Source organism: Haemaphysalis longicornis, unplaced genomic scaffold, assembly GCF_048455015.1.
Source record: "Haemaphysalis longicornis isolate Haplotype H1 unplaced genomic scaffold, Haemaphysalis longicornis Haplotype H1 scaffold_12, whole genome shotgun sequence".
Taxonomy (NCBI): domain Eukaryota; kingdom Metazoa; phylum Arthropoda; class Arachnida; order Ixodida; family Ixodidae; genus Haemaphysalis; species Haemaphysalis longicornis.
The window spans coordinates 32,459,417-32,473,986 of NW_027526225.1; the positions used below are offsets into that span (position 1 = coordinate 32,459,417).

Below are 14,570 nucleotides of genomic sequence, written 5' to 3' on the forward strand. Positions count from 1 at the left end.
GTCCTATATTCACAACCAACCATGACAAGCGTGGGGCCGAACCTTTTCGTGCCTCTTTGATAATCAAATGTCCGTTACCCCCAGGCCTTCTAATTTTCAATGTGACTGAAAATGACTAACAGCGAAAACGCATTTTTACAACGGGAATAAAAACAATTGTATGACATTCATGCCAATGGGAAAATGCCCTCTGGTCAGTGGAGAGCGCGACGTAAATTAACGAGCGTATCAGGTGCATAGTTTACCTTTTTCTCGTGCGTAGAATGAATACTACCAGCAGAAAATGTTCACCACGCTAGCTGTCAGGGTGGGTATAGCATGCGTCCAATCCTCTACACACACGACCAAATAATCAATGTCACTGTGGTCTCTGTCTCTATTGCGGAAAATGTCCAAAAAGGTTGTTGATTTTTACTACGTTTCTCAAGCTGTAGTTGCTGCACTTGGGCTGTGTGGTTATTATAAATGGGCCTTGAAGCGACCCAATCAGCAACACAGCACACAAGTATCGTTAGGCAGGGGTTTAGTATGAGTTCACTAAAATGAAAACTTGCACAGAACCCGCTGCGATATTAGCCAAAGGAATCTAGCATCGAAACAGGTACAGTCGTCTGCTCGCACATGTTGTCCTCTTCACATACTTTGTCATGTAGGAAGCTTTGATGTTGTAAGGCATCAAAATTGTTCTCAAAACTGCAGGTTTCGGAACGCGATAACCACTGTCACCATTATTTTAGTCGATGTGAGGACACTTAGGAAAGATACATAATGTTAATAGCTGCGAAACCAAAAGCGCTAAATTGCCCAGTATTAGAGCAGCGTTCAGGATGGACTTCAGGTGCGTATGTTTTGTGAAGGCCCCACACGAGCTCTCATAATACCAGTATGGTATGTACGCTACAAAGGGTACCGTTCAAGAAGTTCGGCATAGACAAGTTTGGTATACATATAGGTTCTGTGTTAATATATCAGCTAAAACATTATGCCATAATGGTCTTTGGAAGGTGTACAATCAGTAGGTCTCGGATTTAATCTGAAAAGAGAGCTAAATTTTGCAAAATGCGTAGCAGCGGACACCCATCATTTTCTGTTCTTTCAAACACATTATAGACACACAAACGCAAGAGTGGACTTTCACAGGTCGAAGACCCACGAAGATACAGACCTTGCGGAGACAGGTCTCACTCTGTACCAACCCCTTCCTACAAGCGCTCCCACTATTTAATTTTGGGACTATATTTCGGAGTGAACCATATGGGGTCGATCTAACCCATTTTGTTTCTTTGAAATCACATTCATCCACTAGTTTCCAAAATTAGTTGTGACAAACTAATAGTAAAAGAAAACTAGAGGAAATTTTGTTGCTGGGACTGAGGGTAGAATGCATCCATGTCCAGTACCCCCGGTTCTAGAAGGGCCCCTGGGAAGAATACATGCAAACATTGCCCACAAAGCTGAAACATTGCCTATGCTTCAGGGATGACACCGCCACCTTTCCCACGAAGTATAAACACATTGTCACAGTTAGTTATTCCTGGTCACCATGAAAAAATTTAATAACGGTTAAATGCTTTCAATTGATCGCTCGCGCTACCAATTTTTTCAAAAAATACAGATCTGTCGCGCACCTTGAACTTTGCCCGTACAACTCAGGTAACATGGACAGGATCTCGGCAAGCTTAAACTTCGTGCCACAATGAGTTCTTCCACAACACCTGGGAAACAACCTACGCGCGACGCAAAATATGCGTATAATGCTTTGGACTCATCAGAGCAGTATCTTTGTTGAAAGGTAACAATCAAGCCACGAGTTTTAACTTTGCCTGGACATCAAAGAGGACGGGCCCCCCATGACTTGTGAAATCAACTTCATGCCGCACTTAGTTCTTGCAAAAGAGTGGTAAAACACTGCATGGGCATAACAATTTAGAGTGCAGGCCATACCGTTTCGTCCCTAAATCTGTACGAAATAGCAGGCTACGCTATTTGTGTAACCCCTGCAAACAGGGCGGGAATGCGGATCGACCAATTTCTTCAAAGAGCGTACTGAACCCGGCGTCAGAAACATTAACCGGGCACCATTCATACCAATCCCTTTATCGCCTCAGAACTACAATTAGGTGTTGTGGTTAGTTTTAATATTGCGATGGAACATGGCACCTAGCAATTTCAACCCTTTTGATCGGTATTTTTCTAAAGTACCGCACATGACTTGTAACCTGGCCCCTAATTACCTGAAAATCTCAGTTCATTGCGAAATTTGTTTCATTGAGGACAGCGCAGAAATGTTTCACACGATTTATAAAACGCCTGAATATATTCGAACACCTTGATTTAGGAGTTTGATCCCAGTATACCAGAAATCGACAAGAAATCTCCCCACGCAGCCCATGACATGGCCCTTGGTTTTTTAAAAGAAAATTCAATCTCGGTAGATGATTGCATTCCACCAGGGTCCCTGAAAACATTTGTGCAACGATTTACAGCAGTTCTAGTTGCACCTAAAGCTTTGCTTTAAAACCATTGAATTTCTCTCATAAAATACTATCATCGGCGAGCATCATCATCATGAGCATCAGTCTACTCAGGTCCACTGCAGGACGAAGGACTCTCCCATTGACCTCTAATCACTCCTTTCTTGCGCTACTCGAGCCCCGAGTTTACCCCTGAGTTTCTTTATTTCATCCCTCCATCGAATAATGGCCTTCCCCTCTTCTAGACCCTCCTCTTGGTATCCACTCTTTTACCCTAATTATCCTCCGGTTGCCGGTTCGTCTCACTGCATCGCCCAAGTCCATTTCACGTTTTTAACTATATCTTCTATTCTAGTTAGGTGACTCCTTTCCCGTCCCTGAGTGTTGCTCATAACATTATTCGTTCCATGGCCCGTCGAGGCGACCTAAGTTTGCATTCTAGTTATTAAGTAAGGCGCCAAGTTTCAGCTCCGTACGTCCTAACCGGCAGTATGCACTGGTTGTGTGTTTTTTTTGAGTGATAGAGGTAGGTTAGTTTTCATTATTTTGGAGTGCTTGCCGAAAGCACTCCAGCCCATACCTATTCTGCGCCGGATTTCTCTCTCATGGTATGGGTCAGTACTAACCATCTCTCCGAGGTAGTTATATTCTGTTTTTTGTTCTAGCGTTTCGTTTCCTACGCTGAAGGGGGCCTTTTTGGCATGTATATTTCTCGTTACTTCAGATTTTTCATGGTATATTTTTAGCCCCATGGCCTTGTTTACTGGTAGTAGTTGCTCAAGCATTGTTTGCATGTGTCCTGCACTCTCACTCAGCAAGACTATGCCGTTCGCAAACCTCAAATGGCTCAAGTGTTCCCCGTATATTCTTAATCCTATGTTTTCCTAGTCAATCTTTCTAAATACCTCATCCATACATGCTGGGAATAGTTCTGACGAGGTGGTATCGCCTTGCCTTAACCCTTTTCGGATCGGGAATTTATCGCTTTGCTTGTGGAGGGTTGTCCTTCTCATGCATTCCTTCTATATGTCTTCTGGAAGTCTTACGTAGGTCTCCTCTATTGCCTGGTCTTTTAGTGCTTTTAGGACCGCTGCGGTGTGTATCAAGCCAATCGCTTTCTCATAACATATAAATGCCATGGAAAGCGGTTTAATGTATTTTGCGGATTTTTCTACCACCTGATTGACAACATGGATGTGGTCCATGGTTGAGTCCACTTGTCTAAACGCAGCCTGCTGTCTGGGTTGTTGGAAATTCAGGCTGGCACCTATGCGGCTAAACCCATACACGAGCGGGTTTACGTAAAAGCTTTGGAATAAGTGGCGCGACAGGTCACGCCGGTTCAAAAGTGACCAGGAGTAGCGAAACCGCGAACGAAGTCATAAATTTTATGTCACCATATGCTGCCTCAAAATAGATGTTGGCGTACCTTGAACTCGATGCGGTATTCTTTAGGCTGTCCTTCGCCGTAGTCCTGATTCTTGGTCCAAGGAGAAAACTGAATAATCGCTTTGTTGTCGCTTATTCCGCTTACCAAAGGTTTGTCCTTTAGGAGGGGATAGCCTGAAATTTTAATCAAAAGAGTGAACACACAAAAATAAACCCAGCATTAAACAGTTAGAAATCTGCTGAAACAGAGTAGCTGTGTTTTTTTTTGTGTCGTTTCAAACATGCACAGGCGCTCTCCCGAGAATGGCCGTGCCGTAGCCGCGCAAATATAATGGTTCGCGCAAAGGTATTAACAATTAAACGTAAGCTGCGGAAGGCTCCCCTCCCGCTCCCTCTCTTAGCGGAAGGGAGAGGAACCCGCACCTGCGAGACAACTGCTAGCTCTCTCGGACGGTATCGGAATCACCGCCGAGGAGGTTCCCAGACCCAGCGACCGGCGGGCCTGGGAACCTGCTCCTACCCCTGCGTGAGGGACGACCTTCAGCTGACGGACAAAAAGCACCACCTACATCAGCTCCGCTGTTATGAAAGTGATGAAGCCTATGAACTGATGAAGTCGCACGATCGTCATCAGCGGCTATCGTATTATCACTTGCGGTTGTACTGAAGGGTGTGCCAGAGATTCTGACAGAGTTACATAAAGCGGCTGGTGCTCATATACGGGGGGCTAAAACTTCCAGGATGCATAGTGAGAAGAAAGCTTCATATTATTGTTTTGCAAATGATGTCATGATTTATTCACTCGCGAGGTGTTTAAAGCATTCGAAAATAAATGGTCAAACAGTACTGCGTTGAAAGCAGCGCTTTTGGCTGCCTCAAAACACCACTGGGAAACACAAGGTCCGGTTCAACTTACCTGACCTCGAGCGTTACAGGTGGCAGGTTTTTTTAATGAACGTTTTTGGCAGTTCCGTGCAACAGGAATCTAACGTTTGTAATAGCCACTGCTCCATGATCAAGCGGTTGCAGTAATTAAGCTGTTCCATGATTCTGCGACGTGAAGTTCCGCGTCCCTGCTTCAATATAAGGCAGCCATATACTTTCGCACGTTCAGTGCTGAAAATCAAGCTAGGCTTTATTCTTTGAGAAAAAAGAACTGTTGTATACGCGCCTTCAAAAAGAGTGAACGGGCGTTGTATAGTCATGCTTAGTATTGCTATGCTAGTCTGTCTTGGGGGATAATGCTGTGCCCATGGTAGTGGCTAAGTAGCTGAAGTGTTGCGCTGCTGAGAACAAGGAAGCGGATTGGATCCCGGACGCGGTGTCTCCTTTTCAGATAGAGGCGAAAAGCAATGAGTCCCGTTTTAATTGCAGATAACTTTAAGGGCTCGCCTTGTCGTCGTAGCTCCCTAACGATCCATGCGACTGCCGGAATCAGGCGGCGCAGCGAGATAACGGACCCAAGTAGAGCCTGCTGTCCCGTTGTCATGAAGTCACGCCGAGCTTCGAAAACCACGCTGTTTAGATAGTCAAAACCATTCGAAACTCGTGAACCGCTGGTGCCTGTCCAATATATACCCGTTGTTAAGTGCAAAGAAAACTGCAGTTACATTTGAGGCAAAATATCCCTAAGTACCGGCCAGCTCCCGCGTTCATTTAGTTAGCAACGCTCGTTGGGTTGGTTTTTACGATAGCAAGAGAAAAAAGCCACCACGCAAGAAAAATTGCGGGTTCGGAATTCCGCAGAAAGCCTTTTAGCCGCGCATTTTACGTGTTTGAAGTCACACAAAACAGCTCCAGCGTACGAAATTGAGGCAACCACATAACGAACAGAACTGTCGCTGGTGCCGTTTCAGGCGGGGGGTGCGCGAGCACTGCGAAGGCGGGAAGTTTGAACTGCATATTTATGAAAAGAGAAGTGAAACAGGGCGGCGAAGAGCGTGATGGGTGGTATACCAGTGAGCGGATAACAGCGCCACCAGCCATTATGGCGAATCACTGCTTTGCACTTCCGACAGCTTTCACATCGAGGTAAAAGGCTTTAACTTTTTTATAGATCTCGGAGCATGTTGAAGATTCTCAGGTGTTGAAAATTAATTTGGAACCCTCCACTACGGCGAGCCTCACAGCCAAGTTGTAGCTTCGCCGCTTTAAACCAAACGTGCTGAATCATCCGTTGCCGTGGCTAGCTTCGCTATATCCGTAAAAGTTACCGCATACTTCGTCATCCTTATAAACAAACATAAGTTTCGTGATTTTTAAGCGCACAGAAAAGCAATTGGGAAGAACCATGTGAATTGTAATGGCTTCACATGTACAAGTGTTTTTTATTCAGTCGCTGAGGCAAGGCTGCGTACAAACAAAGGAAAAAATCCAGATTGGCAGGCGGCGGCGTTTTCCCACTAAAATAAACAAAGTGCTTGTGACGCAGACAGGTCACTTCTATTGATATTGTAGGATCTGCCCTAGAACAGAGATTGAGGGTTCACTTTATTTGGCGAAGGCGAATTGAATTAACTCATGCAAACCCAGTCCCCCTTCACCACTTCCCCATGACAGCGGAATTAAAGGCACCGTGAAGGCAAAATACAAGCAGCATTGTTTAAACATAAAGGCTGTTTGGCTCAATATCTAACAAAATTTTGTCGATAACTTCCAAGAAGTAGGCTTCAAAGAAAACATGTGACGAAGGGGCAAATGTCCAGCCCCTTCCTGGAAATTTCTCTGAGACGTCACAGAATGTTGTTAGTGTGATTGGAGGCCGTCCTCCTAAGCCGCCGCCAAGATACATGCATCGACGAATGCACCAGGGCCTCTACATTCGTTTCATCCTATCACTTGAATACTAACGCGAAGTTAAGAAACCGATAGCTATGTTCTTATCGTTTCTCTCTATTGCGTTTGTGGTGCCGCTACTTAGTCACTGGTGACGTAACTGCAGCGCGAGTTTCAAAACTTGCTTTCATAGTATTTCCTAATGTTCAGGTAAAAAACGCATGCAGCGGCTGAAATAGAGCTAAAATATTTATTAAAAGCCACTTTTTTAAAATTGAACAAGGTTTTATTTTCGTTCCTCATCATCCTCATCATCATCATCCGCCTGTCTACCCTCACGGCCGGGCAAGGGCCTCCCATGGATCTCCAATTATCCCGGCGTTCCTGTGCTAACTGCGACCTATTCATCCCCGCAAACTTCTTGATCTCATCTGCCCATCTAACTTTCGGCCGCCCCCTTGCCACGCTTGCCTTCGCTAGGGATCCACTCTGTTACCCTTAATGACCAATGGTTATCTTGCTTTCGCATTATATGCCCGGTGCACGCCTATTTCTTCTTAATTTCTTGTAATGTGTCCTTAACACGCGTTTGTTCCCTGACCCACTCCGCTCTCTTCTTATCCGTTAACGTGACAGCTGTAATCTTCCGTTGCGTTGCCCACTTAGTCGTCTTCAATATAAGTTGAACCCTTTCACTGATCCTCCAACTTTCTGCCCCGTAGGGCAGAACCGGTAACATGCAGCTGTTATACACTTTCCCATTTAGGAACAATGCCAGGCTGCCATTTATTAACTCAGAATGCCTGCCGAATGCACTCCACCCCATTCTTATCCTTCTAATTATCTCTGCCTCATGGTTGGGATCCGGGGTCACTACTTGGCCGAAGTAGACATATTCGCTTCCAACTTCCACTGCCTCACCACTTATCTCAAACCGCTGTGCTCCCCCGGGGTTATTGAGCATTACTACTTTAGGTTTCTGCGTGTTAATTTTCAGCACCACGATTCTGCTCTTCTCATCCAGTGCGGTAAGCATGCGGTAAGCTTACATGCGGTAAGCATGTAAGCAGTGCGGTAAGCAAGTCCCCCGAGTGACTTAGCCGGGCAGCGTCATCAGCAAATCTGAGGTTAATGAGGTACTCTCCCTTAACCCTTGCGCCCATCTGTTCCCAATCCAATGTTCTGAATACCTCTTGTAAAAATGCTGTGAATAACATTGGAGATATTTTGTCTCCTTGCCTGACGCCCTTCCTTATAGGTATTTTACTGCTCTCCTTATTTCCTTCATGGCCCATTTAAACAATAGGGACTTAGCTAATAGCCAGCAGGTAATGAGCGAGCAGGTGGATGGCCGATTTCTTCTCTGAAGCCCGGAATAAGTCTAATAAGTCTTAATTTTTGACAAACGGTACTTCCGAAGGAGTCAATTATTCCCGCAGCATTACGGGCACCAGCCCGACATTTTAACCTAAATCTTCAATGCTCTGGTTTTACGCCACAGAATTTTTTATAGGGGTTCTTCATTTACGTCGCAGAAATTTAATCAGATGCTTCCGTTCGTGCGGACAGGTCTTTGCTGCTACCAGATAAACACCACATGCAATGGTAACGTGCCAAAAAATGTATCGGAAAATTTATACGGGCAGCGGTGTTTTGGCTTCCACATCTTCATCGTATGTGTACACGCAGATTACCGCGGTACACGCAGATTACCGCGATTACACACACTGCAGGGTGTGTAGAAAGCAAAAAAAAAAGTCTAAAAAACTTAATCTGCCAACAGAGCCAACGGTCTGGTGAAGGCTTTGTAGCTCTCAATGTAAAGTAGGCATCTTGAGAATCGTCATCAACAGCATATTTATGTCCACTGCAGAACGAAGGCTTCTCCCACTCACCCCCACCCGCGCCCGTCCTTCGGTGCCCGAGTTCATTATTGGCCTTTAAATGTTCGTATTTAGTCGTTCCAACGAGTTACTCGCCTTCCCTGTCTTCTATTCCGATCCTTGTGGTCCACCTTTTGTTAGTCGTCTGAGTACACGGCCAACCCAAGTCCATCTCTTCTTGTTAATTTGAACTATTCATATCTTCTACTGGAGTGTGCGCCCTGATCCAGTGTTACTCCTATCATTATTCGCTCACTGGCTCCTTTGTAAGACCTCAGTTTTCTTTCCAGTTGTCTAGTAAGGCGCCAAGTTCCCTTTCCGTATGTCATCACCGGTAGAACGCATTGGGTGAATACTTTTCTTCTTAGGGATAGAGGTAGCTTACTGTTCAATATTTGTGAGTGCCTGCCGAGTGCGCCCCAACCCATTCCTATTCTGCGCCGGATTTTTTTCTCGCGGTTGGATTGGACAGAAGTCCTGAAAGAGTTACTTATATTTTTCTACTTGTTCTAGTGTTTCGCTACCTATGCTGAAGAGGGCGCTTACAGCATGCTTATTTATCTTTAGTTTAGATTTATTCGTAATAATTTTTAACCCTACTGCGATGCTTCCTGATTGAAGATCTGAATCATTTTTTGCAGTTGTTCTGCCGATTCACTGAGGAAGACTATGTCGTATGCAAACCACAGATGACTCAGGTATTCCCCGTTTATCCATTAACTGGCGCTTTCCCAGTCAAGCTTCCTTAATACGCCCTCCAGACATGCTGGGAACTAATTTGGTGAAATGTTATCTCGCTGTCGCACACCCTTTTGGATCAGGAACTTTTCGCTTTCCTTCAGAAGTATTATCCTGCCCGTACATAACTCATATATGTCTAGGAGTCTTATACAGATCTCGTCTATTCCTTGCTCCTTAAACACTTCCGAGCACTGCTCCGGTGTGTTTTCAATCCTTAATCCTGTGTTTTCCCCGTCAAGCTTTCTGAATACCCCATCCAGACATGCTGTGAACAGTTTTGGCGAAATTAAATCTCTCTGTCCTACTTCTTTTTGAATCGGGAATTTATCGCTTTGCGTGTGAACTGATATCCTGCTCTTACATCCTTTATATATGTCGTCTAGAAGTCTTATGTAGGTCTCTGCTAGTCCCAAATCTGTTTATGATTTTAACATAGCAGCAGTGTGTACTGAGACAAACGCTTTCTCATTGTCAATAAATGCCATGTAAAGAGTTTTAGTGCATTCTACGGATTTTTATATCACGTGATTGACAACATGGACGTGATACATGGAGGTGATCCTTTTCCTAAACCCAACCCGCTCTCAGGGTTGTTCAGAATCCAAGCTGTCACCTTTGCGGCTAACTATAACGCTGGTAAACAGCTTATTAACCACTGAGACTAGGGTGATGGGTCTGTATTTTGTAAGGGTCGTTGATATCTTCCTCTTTATTGAAACAGAATAATGCTGTCGTTGTTCCAGGCTATAGGCACTGTTTGAGCCTTCAAGGATACCAAAAATATTGCAGCAAATTTTTCCGGTACAGTATCTCTTCCTCTTTCCGAAGAGCCATGGTTACACCGTCCTCATCTTCAGCTTTTCTTCTTTTCCTGCCTTTGAGAGCCTTTCCTACTGCTTCTTTAGTTACTAGTGGGACACCTCAAGTTAAGCTTGTACACTCAGTAGTTTCCCGTGGTCAACGTCGCTGGCATATAGTGTGGTGCAGAATCGTTCTGCTACCTTCATTCTCTCGTCCATGTTGTCCGTGGTGCTACCCTGCTCGTCTGTGAGTGCGTGCATTTTTTTCGATGACAGCTTCCTCTTAGTTGCTTTAAAGCTTCCTCCAATTTACAGCGCTTTTTTGATCACTGCCATGTTATATGCACGAAAATCGTTTGTTTTACTTCTGCTAATGAATTTCGGCAGCTTTTCTAACTCAACTTGATCCACCGTACTTGACACTGTCATGTTCTTGCGTTTTGCAATTAGTTTCTTTGTTGTGTTCGTTAGTTTTCCCGTGTGTTTACTACATGCTGGTTCGGCCACAGCTGCTGCAGATTCGGTTATTACGATGATTATGTTGTGTATTAGCCCGCCTATACCATCCTGGTTCTCGTTTAGAAGCAGAAATTTCTTTTGAAGAGTTTTTTAAACTTCTTCATCCTGGGACTGACTGACTCCTTGCTGGGTTTGTTATTTTTCACTGGTTTCCTCGTTTCTCTTTTGCGATGTAGCCTGAGCTTGCATCTAACCACCGCTGCTCCGAAGCTTACTGCTCCGAAGCTTACTAGTACCTCTACGTCCTGCAGAATAACTGGATTGTCCCTTCAAATGAAGTCACTGTCGTTTTTTATTGTACCATCGGTGCTTTCCCTTGTCCATTTCCTATTCTTTCGTTTGTAGGAAAATGTGTTCCTTAGCCGCAGGGGAATTCTATCCGCAAATTTCCCCTGTGTATCTCCTCAACTGTTTCGGTTGTGTATTCCAATGTTCCCCTGAACAGTTCTGCCATTTTCTTATCAACGACTTTTGCGTTGAAGTCTGCCATCACAATCGCTAACTGCGTTGTTACGTTCTTGATAGCTGATTCTATGTCCTCGTAGATATTTTCTACGGCTTCATCATTGTAGCTGTTGTTTGCGCATAGGCCTGTACTATCTTTTATCTGTATCGCTTGTTTAGCTTGAATTCAGCGGCTGCGCCTCTCGTTAATGCTGAAGAGTTCTTCCACGTTCCCTGCTATTTCTCTGTAGATTAAGAATCGCACCCCGTGTTTTTTCTTTTGTTTTCCTGTGTGGCATAAAATATGTCTGCTACTCAGCTCCATGAAGCACTCACCTGTTCTTTTAAGTTTGCTTAACCGGATGATATCCCACATAACGTCAGAGAGCGCCTCTGCTAGTACACCAAGGTTTCCCTCACTAGACAAAGTGCATTCGTTGAACGTTGCCAGCGTCAACTTCCTGTCCGGGCACAGAGATTCTCAGCATCCTCTGCTGTATCGCTGTTCTCACCGCCTCGTGTTGACAGGTGCACCACAGTTGCTCGGGACTGAGGGCCAAAATTAACCTTGGGAAGTCATTGGAGCTGACGGCCAACCACTACAACAGGGATGCCAGATCATTTCCTGGTGATGCATTATTTCACCGGCGAATAATTATTGCAACTTACTTGTGTCGCAGTAAGGGCCATTTTTCCAGCCTTGGAGACATGTGCCGTTGTCTTGGCGACAGGTGCCAGTGTCGATGTCGCAGAACTGCTTTGTCTTGCAGAAGCATTTTCTACTTTGTTTGCAGTCTGCTCCGTAGAAATTTGGCTGACAAGCTGTGACGTCATGGGGAGAAAGAGAGAGGGAAAGGGTGGAAAATGTATTCCTTTTCTGAAATATAGAGATGAGTGGAGTACACATCTTCAAATGTTAGATATAGATAAACACAGACTATCGTGTTTTGGTGTAGCTCGGTTGGTCGTCTAGGTTGAAACATATGCACGAAGCATGCACCAGCACAATGTAGTAAAACTAAAATAAGTAACCAAAAGAATTAACAGATAAAACGAGCAATAAAAGCAGAGAAGAAAACATATTAAAGAAGCTTAAACTTTGCCTCTAAACGTGCAAAGCGATAGAGTTATATGGCCCTGTTCGCATCGTATATATATAAACAAATGCATGCACGCAGCATGCACTAACGGGGCAGGGATAAAGAAACAAAATCTTGATGTGGGCGAGTTGGTGCATACTGCTAAAAAACTAATCGGCGCTGAAACAGCGACGAAGAAACACGTAACCCACAGCACGGTGTCGAAGTCGGCACCGTGTTGTGTGTTAGGTGTTTCTTCGTCCCTTTTGTAGCGCCGATTAATTTTTTAGCTACAGAAACAGAATAGCTGGTGGCCCCTCTCCCTTAGTCAGAGACCCGGCTGTTGCACCGCACATGGATTTCCGAACTTGCCGCTCAAAACACTCCATGTCTGGCAGGCCCGGATCGTTTTGTAAGCAGCCTTTTACATCTGCCCCGAAGGAGACCGCTTTAGCACGTGCTAGAACTCGCGGCAACCCGCTTCGCGAGCCCGGCGTCTGTAACGGGAGCCGTTCTGTGCTCGCCACTTCAGGCACCCACGAACATCAAATGCACATTAACTGGCGAGGAGAACAGCACGCGAGAGATTGCGCCACGAACATTGGCAGAGTGTTCTCGAGGGTCGAGCTTGCCGAAGCCGGGCGCTCTTTAAGCGGCACATGCGCACGTGTGCTTGGTATTTTTGCTGGGTAAATTTTTGCGAACGCCACCGGACCGAGCCCGAATCAGCTCCGCTGTTGAAAATTCCCGGGCGGCGAAAAACTTCCGCTCTTGTTTGTGCTCCATCTTTTGGGGCAGCGCCCTGCGGTTCGGGGGATAGAAATTTACGAGTGCCATTGGGGGGACCACGTTTGGAGAGAAAACAAATGCCTCGGCGTTCGCTTCTGTACCGCGCGCTGACGACTGAAGGCACCTACCGTGAGATCTACGACGTCGACCAACGTCTGCCATTCAAAGGGGAGACAAATCGAGGGAAAATCCGCGGTACTTTAGACCACTGACGTGCTTTATAGGCGAAAGCATAACGGGCAGTTGGGATAGTTCGTGACTAGTCATGTTGGGGCCGAAAGTGCTCAACACATAGGGGCGAGGAAAGAGAGCGGCATGTCGTCTTTCTTTCTTCATTAGCGTGTTGTGAGCACTTTGAAAGCGAAAATGAAGGCTAAAGCGTAAAAGTCTTTGCTGCAACATCCTATTCGTGTGTTTTTCAACTCGGTCGTTTCTTGTTTTCTGGTCGAGTTACATCGACGGAAGCACTGGCCACACTTCGCACCGAGCACTCCGTGGCTATCGTGCCCCTGTTATACCCACGTGCTGTCACGTTCACTTGTCAGGCTGCGCAAACCGGGCTCTCTTGTTCCCCTCTGTCGAGTTAATAGAGTAGTGACGCACTCGGCTACTGCCTCGGAGACCCGGCTGCAAGTACCACAGGAACCCAAATTAGGTTTTTCTTTACTTGGTTAGTGAAGGGTTGCCGACTGGTTTTGGATTACACCGCAAGGCGGCGATACAGCACTTTTCTCCGCGGTAAACTCCGTCGACGACGCTTGCTTTGCAGCGAGACGCGGCCCTCAAAGCTACGCGTTAAAAGTTAAGAAGAATAACACAGAAAGTATGTGTAAAAGCTCAATGATTACAGCAAGGCAAAAATAAACTTGAAAAAATACAGAGGACAAAAATACCCTAAAAGCTAGAACCAATAGAAACAAGACGAAAATGCCAGGGAGACATGGGAGATAAAGAAAGTACAAACTTCAGCTAGCCGGTTGGTGGCGCTACAGTCGTGAGCAATTGCACCAATCTGAGCAGTGAATTCAGCGGAATATTTATTATGATGTTTGGCAAGAATAATAAGAGGGTTTGGGGCAAATAAACTGATTTTGACAGTCTGCAGTCGTTTGTACCTTTGCAAGGGTGGGAAAAAGAGGCACCCCAGAGCAAATTATTCACAACAGCGGTTGCTATCACCCAGAGCAGAGGGATAGAATTTGATGCACGCACGTCAATGCAGGTGCAAACAAGAGAGACTACATCTGCAGCGGTGGCTTCGGGTTTGATTATAACACCGACAATTTCTCCGCTTGCTTCGGGGAAGCTGTGCAAGAAGATACAAACGGAGGCCGCAATCGGTAACCAGGGGGCCGAAGGTTTTTTGTCACGCATGGCAGTGACATAACCTAGCGGCACATACGGAGCTGGGAAGGAAATTTATGACTCATCTCTGGTGACCCTTAGCATGGTCGGCATGCTAAGGGTCAAAAGCAGCCCTTCCAATAACAACGCTCTACGTAATTCCTTTTACGTTCCTTAGCTATCACTTCTTCATCTTAGTGTCAACCATGGCGGAATGGCAACACTTCCCTTCTGACTTCCTCTCAGGCCATTAAATTCTTATGTACGCACACCCCCATATATATAAATGTATATATATATATATATATATATATATATATATATATATTATTG

The 14,570-nt window shown here is 45.3% G+C and overlaps 1 protein-coding gene across 2 annotated transcripts in view; it reads right to left on the reverse strand.

The window, feature by feature from the left end:
* The window catches only part of LOC144162552 (receptor-type tyrosine-protein phosphatase T-like), a 616,771-nt gene that overhangs the window by 498,453 nt on the left and 103,748 nt on the right, over window positions 1-14,570 (reverse strand). For both annotated transcript variants that reach the window (XM_077693138.1, XM_077693139.1), the window contains exons 11-12: window positions 11,695-11,847; window positions 3,904-4,037 (exon numbers count right to left, since the gene is read on the reverse strand). In XM_077693138.1, the coding sequence (XP_077549264.1) occupies window positions 3,904-4,037; window positions 11,695-11,847 (287 nt within the window). The remainder of the gene's footprint in view (window positions 1-3,903; window positions 4,038-11,694; window positions 11,848-14,570) is intronic.